At 40.1% G+C, this 22115-nt stretch overlaps 1 protein-coding gene across 1 annotated transcript in view; it reads right to left on the bottom strand.

Annotated features, from left to right (window-relative positions):
• ANKRD33B (ankyrin repeat domain 33B) overlaps positions 1–22115 on the bottom strand; it is a 45651-nt gene that overhangs the window by 4075 nt on the left and 19461 nt on the right. Inside the window, exons 2-3 of the mRNA XM_057378593.1 lie at positions 10421–10550; positions 4748–4888 (exon numbers count right to left, since the gene is read on the bottom strand). Of these exons, the coding sequence (XP_057234576.1) occupies positions 4748–4888; positions 10421–10550 (271 nt within the window). The remainder of the gene's footprint in view (positions 1–4747; positions 4889–10420; positions 10551–22115) is intronic.

The following is a 22115-nucleotide window of genomic DNA, read 5'->3' as shown; positions in this document are numbered from 1 at the left end:
AGTGAATACTCTCTGGTGTAAGGCAGGCAAGTTCTCAAGCTGAAAATCCTTTGTTTTCTATTCTGCCTTTGAGCTTTGACTGATCTCTGAAGTAGCTTTGCACGTTCCATGCTGCAGGCTGTTCAGCAGGGCTGCAGCCTGTTGTGGGACAGGCATGGGCACTGCGCCCGCCTGCCTTCAACATAACTGAGCTCTGCAACATTCACTCATGGTTTATTCCTATTACTGGCCTGGTAGGTAATTTCTGGGTTTCTTGAAAGAGTCTAAAGATGGGATACAAACAATGTTGGCTTGTTGAAGGGCTTTTTTACCAGATGAAGGATCATTTTCAAACAGCTAAAACAAAACTGATCTACACAGATCTAGTCACAAAAAGAAAAGAGTCTGTCCCATTGCTTTGCAAGATGTCCAGACACCRGAGGAAAAGGTCAGAGAATACCATGATATTTTTTTTTCAGGGTGGATTACCTTGGTGACAGCATTTCAAACCAAAGTAAGGAKGACTTGATAGCAACCACAAACCAATTTGTGACGGGTTCAGTATAACCTTCCCCACAAAGGATGTCTTGTCATTACAGGAAAACAAAGGAAGAAAGAGAGCATAGGAAAACTCATCAAAACCTCAATTTTAACTCTATTAAGTAAATTGCTAAATCTCTGAGAAAATTCCTGAAAAGAGGATGCTATGGACACAGACCAAGAGTGAACGTGGAAGGAGACACCCTTAGCAAAATTGCTGATCACAGTTTAAATGTAATTTAAGTGAAATTTGCAGGAAGGACCACTCAGAGAGAGAGCACCATGACACTGCAGAGAGTTAAGCTTGGGACCCAGAATGGAAGGCAAAAAGGAAGCAAAAAAGAGGAAGAATCAATCAAATCAAAGACTTCACTAGCTGTGGATTGAAGAAAAGTAATTAATACAGGAAGAACAGCAGCTGAAGAAAYTGTCTTCACATACAAATCTTAATTCTCAGCTTGTAAATAAGCAAGAGGTATAAACAGCTGTTTTTCCATTAACTTCAAGAAAAACATTCTCACTCTGATATGRTGCAGCTGTGAGACCTTGGAGCAGAGTAGTTCAAAAAGAGCAGTGTGACAGTGCTCAGTGGGGGCTCCTTGCCTTTGCTTGGGGACTGCACTGAGCTCTCGTCCTCCTCTGGGCTATCCCTGTGCCTGGCCATGTGCCCTGCTGGTTTTGACCATGACCCACAGACTTGATTTCTTGTTTGACCTCAGAGCTATCTTGTCTCTGTGGATTTGCCCTTGTCATTATGGTAATCACTGCAGTGCTGGCTGATCCAGGTTATTGTCACCAGCCCTGCCCCATTACTTCAGGGAGCACTTTTGCTGATGTGGCTGGTGCTGAGGCCTTGCTGTTACCCTTGGCTCACCTCCCTTTGAGGAGGAGCCCACTGCTTCTGACAGATGAGCCCCCAGGTGTTTGGGAAACTTATCTCAGAAAACAATACTACAGAGTATTGAAATCCCAACCTTCCAACAGAAATTGATGATGACTTTGTACCTTATATCACAAAATCTCTTCTAAATACCATTATTTTATTGATTTTCTGCACAAATCAGAAGACATTCCTGAACAAACCTGTCATTTGGCAGAATGCCTTATCTGGGATAGACATAAGTAGTTATTTCCCTTTGTAAATGTGGTAASAGTCTTATTGAACTAATTGTCATTTCACTGTAAGTATAGCCCATAAGTTTTCTTTTATGAAAGCTGCACTTGCCACTTGCCTTGCTTTTCTTAAAGGTTTCCCTGAAGATCATTTTCAGCACAATTAGTTTGAATACACATGCTCTTTTAGGATATCATTATCCTATTTATTAATGTTTAATGTCMTTTGAGATGCAGAACTGGCACCTTGAGTTTAAAGACAGGGCTGAGGAGGTCAGGCATCTGTTACCAGCCCGTTTTATCGGCGGTATTTAAAGCCCACACTCCAGATCCAGGAGCACTCCGACAGCACTACTGAAGCAGCACCAAGTTTACACTGGAGATTACAGCAGGGCTTGACACGTGAATAACAACCAGCATTTCTGGCTGGCTCTCCTGACGAGCGCTGGCAGTGTGGAGCTGGCAGCGCAGCAGCCTGTGACAAACTGCTGGTGGGAGACCCGGCTCCCCCTTCAGCCGCTGTGCACTCACCAAAGCAAATTCACTTGTTCCAAAGACCCCCTCTGAAAGAGCAACATTACGGCCAAGTGTCCCGGAGTGCCTTAATCTTGTAGTGATTGACCTTGGCCCCCCTCCAGGAACTCAMATTTCAGAAAGARCAGTCACTTTGGCAATCCAGCTCCRACCATCTGTCACACATTGCTGTTACCTCCTTCCCCATCTGACTGCGCTAAATCCATGTTTAGGCAGCTAGGGAGGTGAGTTATTCTGCTTTATTGACCTCCTGCATTGATATGAGTTGCTGGCCATCAGCAGAGRTCTTACCCAAGCCACTGAACAGATACTGGTTAAAAAACCTCCTGGCTCTAACTCTTTTCTAGACACACATACCTGCTTTGTAGCTGTGCTAGTAGACCTGATTATGGGTGTTTCCCCTCTATGTTGCATTTTTACATTTTAATATAGAATTGTGCTGTTTTATTTGTGAGATTGATTTTTTCACCGAATCTTTTAATAACGACTTTTTACCTTCTTCAGCACACTAACACTTCATTGTCAGCAGACACTTAAGTGTCCCTTAAGTCCCAAATTACTTCAAAACCCATTCTGAATGAGCATCTCCTGCCTTCCCTCCTTCCATTTCACCAGACTGCACAGTGCTAAAAAATACTCGGATATTAAAAAGGGTGCATGCAATTTACCACACTTTCTTTGTGGCCCCTATTGTGAGCTGAAAATGTGAGGAACTGCAAGTACTCAACCAAAACTGCAATTTAGAAACTCAAGAGAATATTAGCTCTACAGCTCTTTAGTCCATGGAGGATCTTTGRTATCCTCACTATCTCTGATGCACAAACAGGCTAATAAAACTTTCTGGAGGCAAACTCAAGATGGAATTCAAGAAGGCCATTTTCTGGCTGGCTAAAAGGTTTGTTCTCCCCAGCATTCTGCATTCTTACAAATTGTGAAAACAAGAAGTRGCTATTCAGATGCCAGAGGCAGCAACCACAGCAGTGAACTTTGATAGCAATACTTTTTTTTATAAGAATCAGAATAACAAGTACTGAGTAATTTACATAGCTGACAGGGTGTGAAACAACTTCTAGTGACCCAAACAGAAAGAACAAGCTTCCATCAGATGTCTGGTGATAATAACAGGTCATGATACTGTAAGGCCAATTTGACAAGTCACAGGATTGAAGTTTCCTTTTAAGCRATGATTTATAACATGCTCTGGGAAATTCTGAACTAGCATCTGCATGAAATATGTGTGAGTCCAGAAAGTGCATCTGTTTCTAGCTGTACTCGAGCTCTGACAGTAGTTCCATATTTTTTTGTCATAGAAGTTTAACTCTAAAATGAACAATCTTATTCCTAAGCCATTGTTCCAGTGCAAGAGGCTGCAGAACCTTGCAGAAAATAACACAGCAGTTACCACATCATGTTTTCTGTGTCTTATCMATGTCTAGAAACTGGATATTATGAAATGAGTGATAGTAAAATCACCATGCTTGATAAAAGCCTACGACTTAAAATATTCAGATTGTTAGGGGCTAGACTCTTGTGACAACAAAATCACTGGAATGGACTACTTATTCAAGATCTTTTCAGCAAAATGGACCTGTAGGACTCTTGATCTAGACTGTAACACTACTCAGATGCCATTTGTTATTATTTCCATAATATTTAATTTGTGTCAAGTATTTGCAACTGAAAACCAACAATATATGCTAGTACAAGCCAGTTATTTAATTATCATCTAATAGTTTTTATACCAATCACTTAATATAAAAACCCGTACAATACTGTAGCTGAAGATGCTGTACATCACGATTGCTCCTGTACAGGTTCCCACCCCTCAAGGGGCCTTAGAGTCTCCTCTCCAGCACYCCTTTGCCTTGCAGTGCAATACAGCTGGAAATTCAACTGCACCCAAGAGCCAAGAGCCAGAAACAATTCCTGTTCTTGGATGTGAAGACAGWCAGGTGGGCAGAGAGAGAGAGACCTGCTCACTCCCTGTGCCACAGCTCCCTGCTTGCAGCAGAGACARCCCTGCTGGTGCCCTGTTGTCTATAAAATAAACCTGGAGACCAAGCTCAGAGCTATAGAGGCATTAACAAAAAACCTCCAAGTCACCAAATTTCCCACCAATGTTCCCTGTGGGATATGGCTCCTGCACCCAACTCTCGTGACAGGAATCCCAGTTCAAGGCTGAAGTGGAGGTCTGGCTGTGGTCCCACCCTTGCTCTGTCACACACGGAGCTGGCAGCAAGAGACCTGCGTGTCTGTCCCAGCTGTGCCATGAATTTCGCTAACTCCTGTTTACAAATTTGACAACCCTGCTCCCCAGACTCTCCTGGAGACCATCAACCACTCTGAGAGCTCTAGGAGAGTTCCTGCATGAGTTTGTGTAGGCAAACTGAGTGCTTCCACAGCTTGTGCCTTCACTGCCTTGTCTATGGTTTATTTAAAAGCCGCACCCGTTTCCAGGGAAGGCTGTACCACAGCTCCCAGAACAAACACCCCAAGAGCCAATTTTCTTCTGGGTAGCTGCATGTGACTGTCTAGTATTTAGTTAGATGATGACAAAGAAGAAGCAAAGCACTCTGCATACCTGCCATCACCAAGGCTTTCACACATTCCGTTCGGCCCTGCATCGCAGATTTCATCAGTGCTGTGAATCCAAACGCATTTCTCTTCTCAATATCGAGCCCAGGAAAATAGTTCAGCAAATAGTTTGTGATMGTTATGTGCCCTTTAAAGAAACAAAAAAAGCAGAGAAAATATGTCACAGAATGAAGATGCTGTCTCAAGGATACACCAAAATATTACTCCTGCAGATCTGAAAACTGGAAAATGCAGATAATTTATAAGATCTCTTTTTTTGTGCCCTCTTCCACTCATTGCAGTCATCAGCCTTAGGATTAAGTGGCCCTGACTTGTGATCGGAATGTTGGGATAGGAGGTGGAAAACCTGGCTTCCCACCTTCTCTTAAGCTGCTCTCCTTTTTGAAAGTCAGTTTAAGGTAAGGAAATAATTGAGTATCAGAGATGGTCATTCTGAGTTTGCAAGGGGCCCCAGTTTTTTGACTCAGGGAGTAGCACTGCAGAGGGGATCCCTACAGCTTATGGAAGGCCCACCCCCATGGGGAACTGACTGCAAATGTTGAGCTTTTTCTCTTCCCTGGTAAATTTGAGCCTTACAATCCTGGCGCTTCATTAAACTGTGATGATTGTGAGAGTTGTTCCAGCCAACAATGCTAACGAGTCATGCCAGGCTTGATAAACAAGAAAGGAATATTTTGTGCAGGATCCCACATTTTTATTTTTCCGTCTGACAATGGAAAGCCACTTGTCTACTCTCCTGCAGTTGGAAAAAGGGACTGATATTCAGTYTTGGTAGTAAAATCAATTATTTAAGTTCTGTTTCTAAAAGCAACWGTTGTTGCCATTCATGTGCCTTGTATGGCAGGATTACTGGTGTCTACAAGGCTGTACYGAGGATCTGAACACATCTCTGGCTATATGGTTGGAAGACCAATTAAGAYATCAAATCTTTATATTTGGACTATCAGACGAATAGCTAGTGCCATTGTGACTCTTTCAAAAGAGTTTTTCCTTCACTTGTCAATCATTTTATGATGCTTTGATGCTCTATAAAATAATGYTGTCTGTCAGGCAGCTGCAACAATCACAATTCAATTAGTAGGAGCTGTAAAAATATTCTCTCATCTCCCTCTGCAGTCCAGATGACTATTCTGTAATGCGTGCCATTCAAATTCATCTAGAAATGTTACCGAAGCAGATTATAATTTATACAGGACAATTTTAAAAGCATCACATCTGGTGTAGATTTCATCAGCAGTCACTCGTACCAGCACACTCGTCCATTCACTTTGAGAAGCAAGTTAAGAAAATCATTGCCAATTAATTTAATATGTGTTGCAGGTGTTACTCTTTCCTACAATTTTTTGACTCTGTTACCTTTCTGCATAACTGGAGATTCTCATGAAACCTAAGCAGATGTAGAGACCGTGCAGACCAGATGAGCAACTCCAGAGTCATAGAAAACCAAATAAAAATCTCCCTGTACCTTGTGCAGTCCAGTGAGAACAAAATATAAAGATGCAGCAAACCACAATAAGCTGAACAAAGCAGAAGTGAACTGGGTTCAGGGTGGGATCAAGTGACCTGGTCCTGCTTACTCMATACAGAGGTTTCAGCTTCACTGGCTTTATGGCATAAGATCAAATCCTAGCAAGGAATCAGTTACTACTGGGAGAATCTTTGTGCCCAAATTGTTTTGCAAGACATGCTCTGTTTCAGTGCTGTAGACCAYGAGCCTTCATGAAGGTTTTGGAACAGCTACAATACTGCTTTTTGACCACAGAAACCAGAGACAAACTGAAACAAGTGGAAATAACAACATGAAAGATTTTTCAGCAGTTATTACATCACTAAAGATGTTCTTTCCTTTGCCAGAARTATAATTACTTCTGTTTTGGAAATCTGAGGTGATCCGAAGAATTAATCCTGAAAGATCTTGCTTAACCAAAACTCTCCAGGGGAGTAGAAACAGCCTCAAATGAGACAGAAAAAAAATACCAGCAATAAAATAAGAATGAAAACAAAGAAGTTTGTGATTCCCAGAAGTTTCGTGTCTCAGGGATTCCTTAAAACCACTTGTTTTAATCTGGAGGATCCTCTGTCCTCTGAGGTTTGCTTCAGATTTCCAGTTCAAACAGATACCAAATTCAAAGCAAAACTCAGAGCTGCCAAGTTTTTGTTCAAATCCTGTCAAACGCTTTTGATTTAAGGCCATGAAGTTTGCTTTGGTTCTCCTGTGTCTGTACCTAAATTGTAAACCAGGTGAGCCTTTTGTGATGTTAAGTCTGCTATGGAAGCTGTATGCAGCTCTAAAATAAATGAGCCTGGGCTCAGTTTGGTGATAGTGAATTCAAAGCAGGCTCTTGCTGTTTGTAAGCCAGATCCATCTCCTAGCAGAACTGGCATGCTAAGGGCTCACTTCTCCCTTCGAGCCATATTCAGAGATCAGCACAGATGTCTGTAATAGCTTAATTCACTTAATTGCTGCCACAAAGGAAATGCTATAATGATGACAATATCACCTAATAATCGATGTAATGCAGGCAGAAGGATAAGCTGGCRTGTTAGGAAGATGCTTTGTCAAGTAACATTTCTCTTCTGAATTGTGCCTGCAAAACTCTGGTGTTTGGCCTGCAGGTAGTGAGCACTTTCTCACAGATGGATGGAAGCAAGGACACCCAGAACGCTTTATCCTCTGGGTGTTTTAGGTGTTTGTGTTTTCATGTATTTCTTAATAAACAGAAACTGGGATAAATTCCAACTTTGTGCTACCAGCTCTATAGCCTTGTCTCAAACTGGTGGCTGTAACATAAAACATCTAAACTTTGTAAGCAAATAAATCTCCCTCTGAACACCAGCACATGCCAATGACTATACACTGATGTAGCTGTGTCCCCAGCAGCAGCAGAACTGAGAAACAAACAAAAAGTAATTTCCCTCCTTTTTCTTTTTTTTTTTTTTTTAAATCGCTCTCCTTCCTTTCTTTCCCCTTGTTATTTCAACTGCTTGTTTGTATCAGTCTCCCATTTTTTTCTCCATTGTCACCACAATGATGTTTAATGATTTTGCTTCTCTTTCAGCAGCATCACCACCCATTTCTGGGCACCACCTGCAGCAGACTGCAATGTATGTACAGTTCTGGAAGGCAAGCTCTCTTTGAAAAGAGGTGTAAGAAATAGGAAATAATGAGAAAGCAGGTGAATAAACCAATTTTCAAAGGTGAAATTTACACCGCAAGCAGAGCACTTTGTGGTTATTTTTTAATATTAATAAGCTTGTTAAGGAAGTACTACTTTTCAATGATTCCTCCAACCCGTCTTTCTCAARCGATCCCATGCAGAAAACTTCAGCCGTAGAAACTTTTGGAGGATGAGAATCTCAAATTATCAAAAGCAATATGAGGAATTGAACTCACTTATTTTCTGAGACTCTAGCTGCTCATTAATTTAATCCTATTTAATTCAAGCTGATGCTGATATTTGAGCATCGTRTCTGGGCAGTCATGAAATGACATAGGCAAGTGTGGATTTTAAACTCCTCAGCACAAGAGACCTCTCTGTCATCTCTTTTGCTTTCCATACTTCCTAATACAGATGCAGGGACCACAAGGAATARTTCCTCAACACAACACCCTTTTTCCCCATCCAGCTCCTCTTTGGGGTCTGGCCATATATGATGGTTCACCTGGTTAGTGGATCGTAACAAAAATAACAGCACTTTCTGAAACCTTCAAATACCACCTTACAAATAACTGAAATAATGTGGATTTGCTGTTAGACTTTCCACAGGGAAGTATAAATGACAGTGATCTCAGAACACTTTATTTTGCAAAAACGTTATTACTTTCACAGCCTAAAGTGAATCTCCCCCCCACCCCCGCCCCGCAAGAAATAAATTCTTCACTAAAGGCAAGCTTGCATAAGCTTTCAGGCCTTTATAACACACTGCTCACTATTGCTGCTCAACACCCAGCAGCAATGAAGCAGCATCTATTGCWCTGCAGCTCCTCTGGTTGTGATGTTAACCTCACAGTAATGTCTATTAACACTATAGCAGTAGCTTGGGATAATTAAATAACTGGTGTAAATACTGTAGCTCAGGATTAACACAGGCAGGGGAAAACATCCAAGTTGTTGGGGGGCTGCAAAAGGCTTCTGCTGACTACAGTCATTTCCAGTTGCTTGGGGATCAATAGCAAGTACTGGCAGAGGGTATCAAGTCAATGTCAACCTGCTGGATTAACTCATTATCATGAGTTAATGGTTGGCAGTATTAAACCTTTTTTAGTCCAAATTTATATTAGGGCAGATAAATAAAACTAGATTAGTGTTTTGGTGCTTTTCTACCTTCTTTAGAAAGCTACTGTACTCATGGCTTAGCTACGAATGTGCCTACTGTGGTCACAATTCTTTCGTTCAGGATTCAAGACCCATCCTGCAGTAACTTCAGCAGAATTCACTTTTGGTACAACAGAAAGCAAGGTTACCTGGAAATGTCCAGTGGCAYCATAAACTGACATGAAAACCAAACTGCTCCAACCTTTAGAYATGGCTTGTAAYRTCCAYTGATATTCCCTGAYRGAAATTTGTTTCCTTGAGGCAGCCRGTGTCTGGGAGTGAGGATCATGTCCCATGAACTCCCACAAACATCCCATATTCCTCACAGCCAGAGGACATGATAAAGGCCAGGTGTGAATTTCCTCATAAAGCGACTGCCTTTGTGGAGCGCACTCAAAGAATGCAAAGGAAACAAGGGATGGGGAGCTAGGCAGCCCCTGGAGCAGCTTTTAGACTACAAAGCGATGGCATCTTTCCTTCAAGAAATTTTTTCTGATTTACATGCTTTAGCACTTAGTTAACACTTGTTAGAGGAAACTAAAGCGTCCCTTAAAGATTAAAGCACAGCCCTTCAGTTTTAAGAGAAACAATCAAAGTATTGTTTTCTAACTGAATACTGGAAACAAGGAACTCCTTTGAGAGTTTCTCTAACATCTCTAAGTGATCTGTTACACTCGTTCACTGAATATTACCATGCTGGATGGGATAAAAGAAAACCCAGTGCTAAACCGTGCTCTCACTCCAGCCTGCGTCAGGATTAACGTGGTCCGTGCAAATATCTTCTGTTTCCGAAGGATCATTGGCAAATACTAAATCCTGCCGAGGATTTTTTTTTCTTTTTAACTACAGAGTGGATGAAGCATGTCTTAGCAGCTAAGGTATTTCTCAATGATGTTATGTTTTCCTACAGTCATCAGTTACTACAGACACCTCTGAGGTAAGTGCAGCAAGCATGGGAGGAAAGCACTAATGCAGCACATTACATGTCCACAGTGTTCACATGCTGCTTGCCAGTGCAAACATCAGAAAATCACCTTAAAGGAACAAAGCGGTATAACACTGCACACTTGGGACAAGATTTTCTTTCTTTTAAAGTTAAAATAATTAATGGCATCCACGGAAAACATGTAGCTTTTGCTGCTTTAATCTATTGGATAAATAATACTATAGATCACTTAGTTCAAAGAAAATAATTACAAACTTCCTTGGGGTTGGTCTTAGCTAGGATTATTTTATGGGATTATTTTAGGGATTTGAAAGAAAAATCCTAAAAAAAAAAACATAGCCAAAACACATACTCTTCCTAAGACCTTCCACATAAGACGTGATGCAGAGAGCCTTACCTGCCTGTGCAGCTGTAATTAGAGCCGTGTTCCCTTCGTTGTCCTGCCAGTTCACATCGAGGTGAGGGCATTGTGCTAAGGCTATTACAATGTCCACATAACCTTGGTAACAGGCAACGATAAGACCATTCTGTAAGTAAAATATAAAAGGAGAGTTAGGATTGCCAGACTGAGAAAAGTTCACTGAAGAGGCATGCTAGATTGCTTTTTTATATTTTATATTTTTTTTATATTTTATTTATTTCTTCAGACTGAAGAACTGAAAAGGTATCAGCAAAACTAGTGACTAGCTCCAGGCACAATGTTCAGATCCAAAACACTTCTTTTAATCTCTGCCCTTTGGCAAGTAATGTTTGATACTCCTCAGAAACACCTAAGAGAGTAGGCATTACATTATGCTACATGCAAACTGTTTATAAATGGCTTATGCTTATATGGCTATATACTCTATACCCAAATGAGAATAAATCTGGTTTTATTATATAATAAAATGAACCCAGCAGGTAAGATGAACTGGACCTGCTCTGAATATTAATTCTCTGAAAAGCAACTACTTGTTCCAGGTAGGGGAAGTGGTAGGCAGGAGTTGTGTTCATATTGCCTGTTGCTATCTTTAAATAATTCAGGTTTCCCATTAGAACTATGCCTCCTTTTTTATAATCATAAATAAAATTAAATTGCTTTTAGAGTTCCTATTTAATGTGCTTTATGACAGCTGGAGGCTGTAAAATTTCCAGGAGGAAGCCAAGCCAGGAGGTAAACCTTGTAACTACGCTTGGCACCCAGARAGCATTTCACTCCACAGCAGCAAACTGACAGCTCCCCTAAAACACAGCAAAATACACTTGTCATTAATTAAATGGAACCAYGGTACTTAATCCTGGCTGCTCACTTGACCACTGGGATTAAAGCCATTATCTCCGGTCTTCGGGATTACTTGGGCAGCCCTCGTTCATCTGGGGCTGATGGGTGTAGYGGAGGGCAGGCGCAGATAAATCAGCGCTCCCTGCGCTCCCTCCTCTCTGCCAGCGCATCCCTCACTCTGCTTGGGCTCAGCGGGAGCATCTGACTGCCCACAGGATAAGGGCAGAGTCACAAATCTCAGACTCCCCGGTAACMCTGCCTGCCTGAAATGCACTCACACAAAAGACTTGCAAGGAGAGCCTGGTTAMGAAAACAGAACGGCCCACCCTGGCTGCTCCATCATTTTTCTCTTGCCTACACATTCCCTTTATTTCTCTTCCCACAAGCGTTACTAAGACAGACATGTTCACCAGATGACCATTGTGGCTTTTGATTTATTGTCATCACAACTAGTTAGTTATTGTTAGTAGCTACCATCTCTAATTCAGTGTCCTGTTTCACTCTTATTCTGGATAGCTCTGTTGGTTTAGGCAACAAACACTTTCACTGAGACACAGAAGTGTKATCTACTCTGTAGGCTGCTCACAGGCTATGTAGGTTATTTCTCAATTACATCTTTCAATAAAATAATTACTCTCCTTTCTTTTATTCTCAATTCACTCTTGCCCTCAGCATGAAGCAACACCTACCATTGCTTTATAAAAAGCATCTTCATTTCCTTGTGAAGAACCTCTAATACTTCAAARCCTTCTATTGAAATTGTACAAAGGATTCTGATAAAAGTCATGTATTTTTGAGGTTTTTTTTTCACTAAACGCATGTACTTTCCTGGTGAGATTGTTCAGATTAATCCYAGTTTTACTGTAATGTAATAGTTTTTAGCTTTTAAGAAAAATGTGTCAATGTCTACTTTGTAAGGACTTGAGCATTATTTTAGTTCTTTATTAATTTAATTTTCCATCCRATGTTCAGGATATAGGTCTTTACAACTCCAAAAGCTGTGCAGATTTAAAACATTGTGCTGTCATTCAGTAAAATGTCTGTTAATTATGACAGCAGAAAATTACGTTTACAATTGGAGACCAAAAACTTTTGACAATAAGAAAGATTCTATTGTTCACTGAAAAGAAAAGGCATTTTTGAGGAGAGTGATAGTTTCAAAGACTGTAAGAATAACTAAAAGTAGCTACAATCCCTAATTTTAAAAGAAAAACCTATTTTGCCCAGTATCTGGAGGATATTTTCACARTAAATTTTCACAGAACATTTTTGTGTTCTAAAAATAGTTACCAGATGCTTAGAATGAAGGTTCTTTTTTTTTTTGTTTGTTTTCTTTGTAAATGAATAAAGTTGAATTATTGCAAAAATATGGTAAAATATTGTAMATAAAGTGAATGGCAAACAGTTGCTGCTTTTTTTTTTTTGCATGTGGGTTTTGCATGACAGTGTTCAGGGACCTTTGTCCTATTTTTAGTAGGTACCTCCATCAGATAGAAACTAATGCTTCTAACACTGGCATTCTGATTTCAGCAGATATGAGCCAAATCAATCAAACTCACCCACCATTCTGAGTTTACAAACCAGAAGGATTACTTCGGTGTCAACATTTTCTGAAGTTTATTTTCCAAAGATGCTATCAAAAGCTGCTTGCTAAAGGATAAAGAAAGGCAACAGAGAGTAGGAGCTTTCTGARGGATTACATGATGCAGTAGCACGGAAAATCATTCTTGAAGGATGGTTATACTCATCTGAAGTGGGCCAGATAAGAGTGAGAGAGCCTGATACTCAGTGGAGTGTACACCCAGCAGTCCCTGGCTGAGAAGCAAAACCAGCAATGGCTTGGTGACATAAAAACAAGTCCCTTCTGTAAAGCTGATGTGGTTTTTCACCCATTATATGTCCCTAGGGAGTGGATGAGACAGACTCCTTGCTGAGAGACTGCTTTCCTTTGCATAACYCTTCCACATGAGCCAGGTAAGGAAATGGGGTGCAGGAGACTGCAGCTTTACACTGAAAATTCCCATAAACCTCTGGATTTGATGGTTGTTTCCCAAAACCTCATTCAATCATACAATTTGTGTTATCACATTGTGCTTTTTTTCCTATTTTTTTACTTTACATTAGTTTCTGGCCCTGTCAATATTTTGCTTGCTGAGAGCCAGTGCAAACAAATCACCTGGCATGCACAATCAGTCAAYATCAAAGTGAGTTATTAGTCTGGAATCTTTAAGTTCATATACCAATAAATACCATAATATATTAAAAACTCCTTCAACAGTCTCAATTAATAATGTGATACRAAATCACCTCTAACAAATTGCCTTTTGAAGCAACCAGTAAAGCAATAGCCTGCATCACAGCGGTCTGCAGGAAAACACAGCTGTTCACTTAATGTCTTTGCAAAATCTAAAACTAAATGAGTTTTACTTAGAAAATACTGAACCTGAGAAATCTGGTTATCTTCAGAAGAGAGATGACATTAAAGTTCTACCAAAGGCATCTATTATTCTGCTCCTTATATGAAAGGCCATGGTGCAATTATGAAATTGTCAGTGTACTTGAAAAAAAAAGTATTTTTTAGATTGAATCTTACCATTATTTTTGTCAGTAAGATCAATTCTCAGAAGTGCTCACTACTTGTAAGAGCTTTAGGAGAAAGGAAGGTTGATAATTCTTAAAAGTATGTCCTCCGCCTAAAAGGGCTTTTCTCCTTCAGCATCCTTCCCCTCTTTTCCCTTTTGTATGTCCTCAAATACCACTTATTTTAAATAATAATAAAAACTCAAACTAYTCCCATTAATATATAATACTAACACCAGTTATTAGACAGCATAACTGTACATATGTCACAGCATGCCAGCACAGTATCCCTGCTTTTCAAGGATACTCTTTTATCTGACTTGCTCTCTCCCAGTCAGTGGCCAGGGTTGTTGCCCATCATTCTCCCAGACTAATGAAATAGAACAGGCAAAAAAAATCCACTTTAATCCTCTGGGTATAAGAGATGTAAAATATGAAACAAGTTTTGCCACAGATCCTATTCATTTTTCAAATATCACATACAGACRCTGTGACAACAAGAAAGCATGAGTGATCCATCACACCAACTACATTAACATTTACTGTAGTTTTTCCACAGAAAGGGAGGTTGAAAGCTCAGTAACAGGGTTTTTTTTTTTCAAGTAGAAGCAACAATACTTCCAAGTGGTGGGGACTCTRTCTTTTCTCTGTGGAATATTTGACATTTCACAGAGCTTTCCCACAGATTTTCTGTAGTATGTGATGTATCCGATTTTTTGTGTAACTAATATAATTTGGAAGACCCCCCCTTTGTTTTGAAAGAGCAAAACTAACAATGTTTAGAATATATGACAAAACACTCAGCCTGGGATAAATTACTTATTTTTCATATATTCTAAATAAAGTATAGCTACTTCTCTTTTCTTCTCACAGTACACAAATTAACAAAGGTAATCGGATGTTACAACATTCTTCAAGCAGTGAATCTTTTGMTCCTGTTTAAATTGATAATTTCTCGTGTGCCTTTGAGGTCATGCAAGATTGGAATAGCGCTGCCACTATGAAAATAAACTCTGTTTTTCTCAGCTGTTTTGGCTAATGGCATAATAACATGTCTGATTAAGTGAGGTCATGGATATCTCAGGACACAATTTTATAAATCATATATGATGACAAAATCACAAATGTAAGGCGATTTGTATGCTAGATCATCACAGATAATAGACATCACAAGAAATACTCAATGATTAATAATGAACTCAAGCTGAAAAATGAGGAAATCACATACAGCATGCAATAATTTAGCTTTTTAAAAAGCTCTCCAGACACCTTATTTTCCACCAAGATGCTGAGAATGAAAACAGCTTATTACAGTTTTTTTGCCAGTTACCCAAGACAAAACTTAGTCTGGCAAAAGACTAAATTGATATTAYCCATTGCTCTCCATAAACATAGTGATAAACAACTGTCCAGTTCACTTTGCATGCATCTGTAAATATTAATTACAATTCTACAAGACTGGTTTACTAGCAGTGATTAAAACCACATGCAATAGAATTAAATGAGATAATGATTTATTGTAATCCATTATCACRTGCAAGGACAACTATGAAAATTACATCTAAGCCAAAACATGTTATAGAAAAAATACCAAAAGCAGTAGAAATGGAAGAATAATAAAAAATAAAGAATTAAAAGTTGTGTTTAAACATTCTTTTGTTGATACATTAAAATAATAATTTATATGTTTAATATTTTTTCTGATAGAAAAATCACATTATAACAGAATTATATATATAATTATCACCCATTAAAATATAATTCATGTAAAAAGGAAAAAAAAATTAGAATCTGGTCAAGTATTTTGAAGTAAATATCCTAAAATCATTTGAGGTTAATTCTGGTCTCCACTTAAAACTCTGCAATTCCRTGAAACTTTGCTAAACAGAGGTTCTACATTTACACTATACTAAAAACCAGTTAAATATAGCACTGAGCACCATGATCTGCTATATACTAATTTGTGTGTTGTGCATAAAACCTTCCTGTATAACAACAGCAATCTGAGAAACTTTCAAAAGTGGCTTGAGCTTGTGTTATCTTTAGTTTAGGTTGATTATTTCAACAGCAACAGAGGTAATTATTCAGGTCATCAGTCCCACGAGAAGTGGTGTTTATGTGCTACAGAAATCCATCGAGCATATAAACCTTAATATTATCTGCACAAAATAATTTAGGCTGACCTTTTAAAGAAAGGGCTTCAGTTTAGTCACATGCAAATTTGTATTGGGAAAGGGACAACAAACAGAACTGGAAATTTAAATAAATTTTGCCTGACTGCCACTTGATCAAAATCCCACATGTCTGAAGGGGGTAAGGGGGAGAGGCTAATTTTACCAGGGAAAGTGAGCACAGAAGTACAAAAGGGTATAAAGCAGGAATGGAACATCAGCAGGCAAAAGTCTCTGCCTGCTCTGCAGAGGAACAGAGCAGCCCAAAACCCAATCCTGAATCCAAAATCAATGGCACTGTCCCTGCCAGTGCCTCAATCCTAAGGCACAAAATTGCCACCTTTGCTTTGCAGCATTATGAGCACWAATGGATCCATTTCCCTGTATGGACTGCACTCCACTACACAGAAACACAGGCCAGTCTGTGGACATGCAGATGATGATGCWTGATTTTTCCACTCCAATTTCTGGGGTGTGTTCAACGTATTTCATAAACACYTCTCAAATCAGCCAGGTCACATGTCTTTAAGTAAAGGTATATGTATCATCTCTGCAGAAATCCTTACTTAAGCTATTCTAATCCAAATCCCCATGATCACCTCTAAAAATAGACCCAGGAAAGTTCCTTTTACTATGCCTGCAAAAGCTTGCATTACACAACGGAGAGAACACGTGCTGCTTGTGTAATAAAGCTGACAACAGGAAAAGGCAATAAAAATAGTGGGACTTTCCTTATTTACTAGCATGGACATCATCTGAATCGGTTTCAGCATTGCTGGTGATATAAACAGCTGGCAGAAACTTCAGGAAGTAACTGCTAAAAGCCATAAGGGACTTAMCAGGCAAATAAATACAGGCTGTGTAGTCAGAGGTATTCCAGTGGGTGGGATATATAAGAAATATGTGGCAATTCTGAGAGATGCTTGTGAGATATTAACCCTTCTCTATTTGGTTTTTTTAATATCARGGCACATAATAAAAGCAAATAATGCAGTGGGAAATCTAAAACCCATTAGCTGATGGGGATTTAAGGAGTGTACACTGCTCCATGGGAGGCTGGAACGTACCCAGCTCCTGCACTACCCCACAGATCCAACACCAGGATCAAGTTGTCTTTGGCACAGATCTCTTAGCCAAAGTCAGGGGGAGAGGACAACTGAAGGGATGATCTTCAACCCGTGGGAAGCCTGATGGGAGAACTGGAGCAATAAACCAAAAATAGTGATCCTTTTTTTCTCCTTGCTCCTGCAGGGAGTTCTCATCTTCCCATGAGGCGAAGTCCAGCTAAGACAGCACCCAGGTGCTCAGGAATCCTGCACGTCATCCTGCTGCCCCAGGGATGCTYCAGGAGCCATGAAAGGTGACATCTCTCTCACACTTCTTTACCTGCTACATCTGCCACCACCTCTCACCCCAAATCACAGAATCCAGAGGCCTGGGGGGCTGATGAAGCACAGAAAATGTTTTTTGACTGTACAACCTGACCAGCAGCCAGCAGTGGCCAGCACCTCCTCTCCCCATCACCAGAGAAAACAACTGCTTTGTTCTTGGCTGTATTGCTTCCTTTTGACAATCATTTTCRTGGCAGAAGGAGGCCAGAACCAGARAACACTCAGGATTACATCTAACAGAAGAAACAACCCTTAAAAAAATAGATGAGCCAAGGGACGCTGTGCCGATCGAGTGGCAGGAGGCCTGGGCTGCACTGMCAGCTGTTTTCCTAGGATTTGTGCTGACACTTGATGATGCTTCTTGAAACAGCAGCAACYGGATCTATGTTGTCACATTAAAAATCTTTTACTGCTCTTTCCTCTCTGAACCTTAGCTGGAACTTAGCATGTGAACAAGAGCCAGCAGTAGCCACAACTAAGGCAGGCATATTTTAATGCTGAGGTGTTTGCGTTAGGAAATTTAATGTKATTTCCCTTGAAACATATTTTTTTTAATTGCTCAGGATTTTAGCAGATACATTCATGCTCACTATCAATTTTGTTAAAATACTATATTAGTTTGCAGTAACAGCTGGTAAAGGATTAGGGATCTACCTATCAGTCTGAAGTTTCAGCAGGTAGAGGAAGTTCCTTGGCTAGTGACAGTCAATTTATGTGCAGTGAAGCAATATACAGAATCAAAAACTTTGTGTGGAAAGAGAGGAAACTGGGTTCATTTTCCCACAGAGTGATATTTGATGTGTGCAATCAGTGCAAAATAAATCTTGCAATATATGCAAGATCTCTGGTCGCAGCAGAACTAAACAATAATTTTAGAGAAGGAATGTGCAAGGAAACTTTAAGGAAATACTGCTTAATGCAAATAACGGATGCTGAAAATGAACTGACAGGTCATCTAATGGAGCTTACCATCATTATACAAAAGATAAAAGGAAATATTCTCAGGATCCAATAACATGGTAAACCAGCCCAGAATTCCACTTTAGGGAAAGGGTTCTGTGTTCTGTTATGGCTGTAAAGGACAGAAAGCAGTAAGGGAAGATGGTAGGGGAAGCAACACAAATTTTTATCAGGTTAAATTTCATATTTTCATTTTATTTAGACTGCCATGTTGGGTACAACTAGTAAATAGTGATGATTCTTGATAAAAACTGGAGCCTTTAGTAATCCTACTGTACCTGTTTRTACTGCACAGAGAAATCAGTGTTAATACTGTCAAATGTTAGTGCTGAGTTTTCATAGTGTTKATGGCAGTAACACCTGATCCATGGCAGCCAAATTTTGACAGTCCTTGCTACACCTGCTTTGGCATCAGTGCTAAATGCAGAACATTCTACTTCAAAATAATCAAGAGGTCTGGCTTCAGAAAAGAATGTCARTTATGTGCAGTGAGGGTGGTAAGGCACTGGAGCAGGCTGCCTGGAAAAGATGTGGATGCCCCATCCCTGGCAGTGCTCAAGACTAGGCTGGACGCGCCCTGAGCAGCCTGGTCTAGTGGAAGGTGTCTCTGCCAGGGAAGGAGGATGATCTTTACGGCCCCTTCCAATCCAAACCAATGATTCTGTGTACTGAACTTTAATTGAGGGATCCAGGTACAAACCCTGAAGGCATTTCACCAAAAATCCCATGTCTTTATTGGAGGTGCTTTGGACATTAGGGGCTGGGGAGGCAACGTGACAGACTTCCGCCAGCACCGGGATCCTGCGGCAGCAAATGGTGAGACGATTTTAATTTCATTTCTTTTTTCTTTCACTGGCTTGTGGCTCTAAAGGCTTCCAATGGCTGGAAACAATTCTGTGAATTGTTTCCAGCCATTGGAATTCAGAATTTTGTGAATTCTGAATCTGTGAAACCACAGATAATGTGGTTTCTGTATCCTTAAATGAACAGTACATTATTGTGCTTTTCTTGGAACAGGAGTTTCCAGCTATTGATAGATTCAAAGCAGCAAAGTGCCAATTGCTTCCTCCTGAGGACATCTGAGGCTGGGAGCTCCTGCTGCTTTGGTCACTTGCTGCACAAAGCTGCAGTGGGTTCGGGCATCACTGGAAGGAAGTGTGTTTGTAATAAAGYTCAAACTATAACTTTTGTGAAGATAATTATATGTAAAACATTTTGGAGGGTCTCTCAATTGCCAGATTACTTCAAAATTGGATGTTCAAATTGTAGTCTTCCCATCAATTACATCACTGAAGCATTTTGTTTATTCTGTTTTCAGAGAGTCAAACCCCCTAAGAGGCAAACAAAATGATGGTCAGAGGTGGGTCATCTAACAGCATAACCAAACCTGATGTGACCTGTATTCAGAGCACTCTCCCAGCACGTAAGGTCTCTAGGAACATTCAGAAACCAGTTCACAGGTGAACTCCCAGTCCTGCCCCTGACAAGCTCTGCTGTTAACTTCTCTTCTGGTCTTTAAACAGACATACACATTCACACACATTTAGGATGAAAAGGAGAGTTTGCAGCATTTTAAACACRTATATTGTAGTGCATTCAGAAGTCATGTGAAACACATTTTGTGCACTGACATAACTCTGTCAAAAACAGCTCCCTTTGGCTTTAAAGAATATGATTCAACTCCTCTCTGTGCTTAATAGATGCATTTTCCTTTTTGTTATGTTCTGTCAGATGCAGGCAGGCTGTAGTTGAGATCTGTAGCAAGAAGCTAAATAGAGTGTTTGAATGCAGAGGTTTCTTTTCAGGAGACTTCTCCCAAAGTAGTGACTCACAAAATCTGTGTGAAGATAAATTTCAATTTGACACTGGGCAAAAAAGATGAATGCACAACCTTCTACTCTGTCAGAATCTATCACTGTATCTAATCTGTCTCTTCTGTAAAGAACATTTTAAAGCTCCCAGAACACTTTCACTGTGAAATTCCCTGAAATGACCAGTGATGGGCTTGCAAGCACCCTCTTGTGGCAGCAAGCTACTGTAGTTTTGTTTAGAAGAGACCTTCACAAGAAGTTTCCCAAATGATGTTCCTCCAACTTCTGTAAATTCATTTTGCTTTTGTCCTTCTGAGCCTTTTGGTTGTGAAATYGCACCAGAGCCAAACCTTGAAAACAAAGAGCCCAGGAAGAGRTCTGTCCATCAGGGGCTAATCTGCCACTGGGGGGAAAAATCAAAATTAAAACATGAACCAACTGGAAAAAAAAACCCAAAAAACAAACAAAAACCCTAAAACAAAAAGCTAAAGTTCTCTTTCCTCAGAAGAAAATAATCTTGATGAAGTAAAATACTCATGAGGGTGAAATCTCTTCCGTGCAGAGGCCCTTTACTCACCAAGAAGAGCAACTGTACACCTTTGCTGGGACACCAGAGACAGGGAACTGACCACACACTACATACAGTGCTGAGTGATGGGGTGGAACTAAATGAGCTTTGAAGTCCCTTCTAACCCAGCCCATTGTATGATTCTATGATTCAATAACACCACCCACAGAAKTGCCAGCCTATTTCCTCGCCCTTTGATCTAGAGAAGCTGTATTTTGACAGCGAGTTTCATAATGGCATCAGTGGATAYGTAAGTCCCTCATTGTATCTTCTTCCCAACCAATCCCGTGCCCTGCCTCTTGAACCTCATTGCTTCCTTTTTCTCTAACACTTCTAATAACAACCCTCCCTCTTGATCTTGGATCTTCTAATGATAAGCTTATTGATCCTGAAATTGACCTGAATGGACAAGGAAAATGCGGCAAATTTTCTTCCCCAGTGAAAAAATAGACAGAAAAGAAGACCAGCTGCCCTTGCAGCAGAAGGGCACATGAGTCTCAGATGAGAGCATTGGTATTTTTCCGACAGGATTCACCTCACACACTGCAGTCTCAGTGTGCTATCACATAGCAACACTCAAAATCCCCCCAAAATTCTACCAGGAGGATAACACAGCAACAGCAACCTTTGCTTTTGCTCGTGCAGATGCAAGATAAATACTGACATGCAGAAAGAAAAGTATGCTGAAATATTACAAATAGATATGAAAGGGGTTCTCCACCTGGACCAGGTGTTGCTATTTCACTTCTATCAAGTGAAGATCCCGCTGATGGGATCTCATTATCTTGTCTCTTCAATTTATCATCAACTAGTGCAAGTAACAATTGTTTTCTGGATAGCAAAGTGTCCAGGTTCTTGAAGCCCTTATCATTATCCTTTCCACAATGAAAGAGCTTCCTACATCTAGGATATGCTTCTGGTTTTACTTAGATTAGATTCCCGCTTGTTTATGTCTTTTCTTGTTCCTTCCCCACATTGAAGAAAGCAAAAGGGTTTTTTTGTGCATAAATATTTTAAAAGTCTCCTGCTTTATATCAGAAAACAAGTTTTTTGAGCAATAGATGCATCTGTGGTAAACTGATGAGCAGTCTCTGTTTTTCACTCAGAGACCTAAAGTGGATTTTGGTACGTGTGGATTAGTGTCAACTCTTGTGATCCTAAAAGGTTGCAATCCTATAATCCTACAGAGCTATGGAATGCAGCTGCTGTGGAATATCACTGATGACCATGCTGGAGGCACAAYTGTATTTTTATAGGTATTACTCCTAGATTCAAGCATGTGAAACTAGGAAGAAAGCACRACAGTTCCTGACTTCTCATGAAGTTTTTTGCTCTTTACAACCTATGCAC

The sequence above is a fragment of the Malurus melanocephalus genome, unplaced genomic scaffold, assembly GCF_030028575.1.
Source record: "Malurus melanocephalus ecotype Western Australia unplaced genomic scaffold, MMel_1.1 scaffold_365, whole genome shotgun sequence".
Lineage (NCBI taxonomy): Eukaryota > Metazoa > Chordata > Aves > Passeriformes > Maluridae > Malurus > Malurus melanocephalus.
This window is presented reverse-complemented; position numbering and strand designations above follow the sequence as displayed.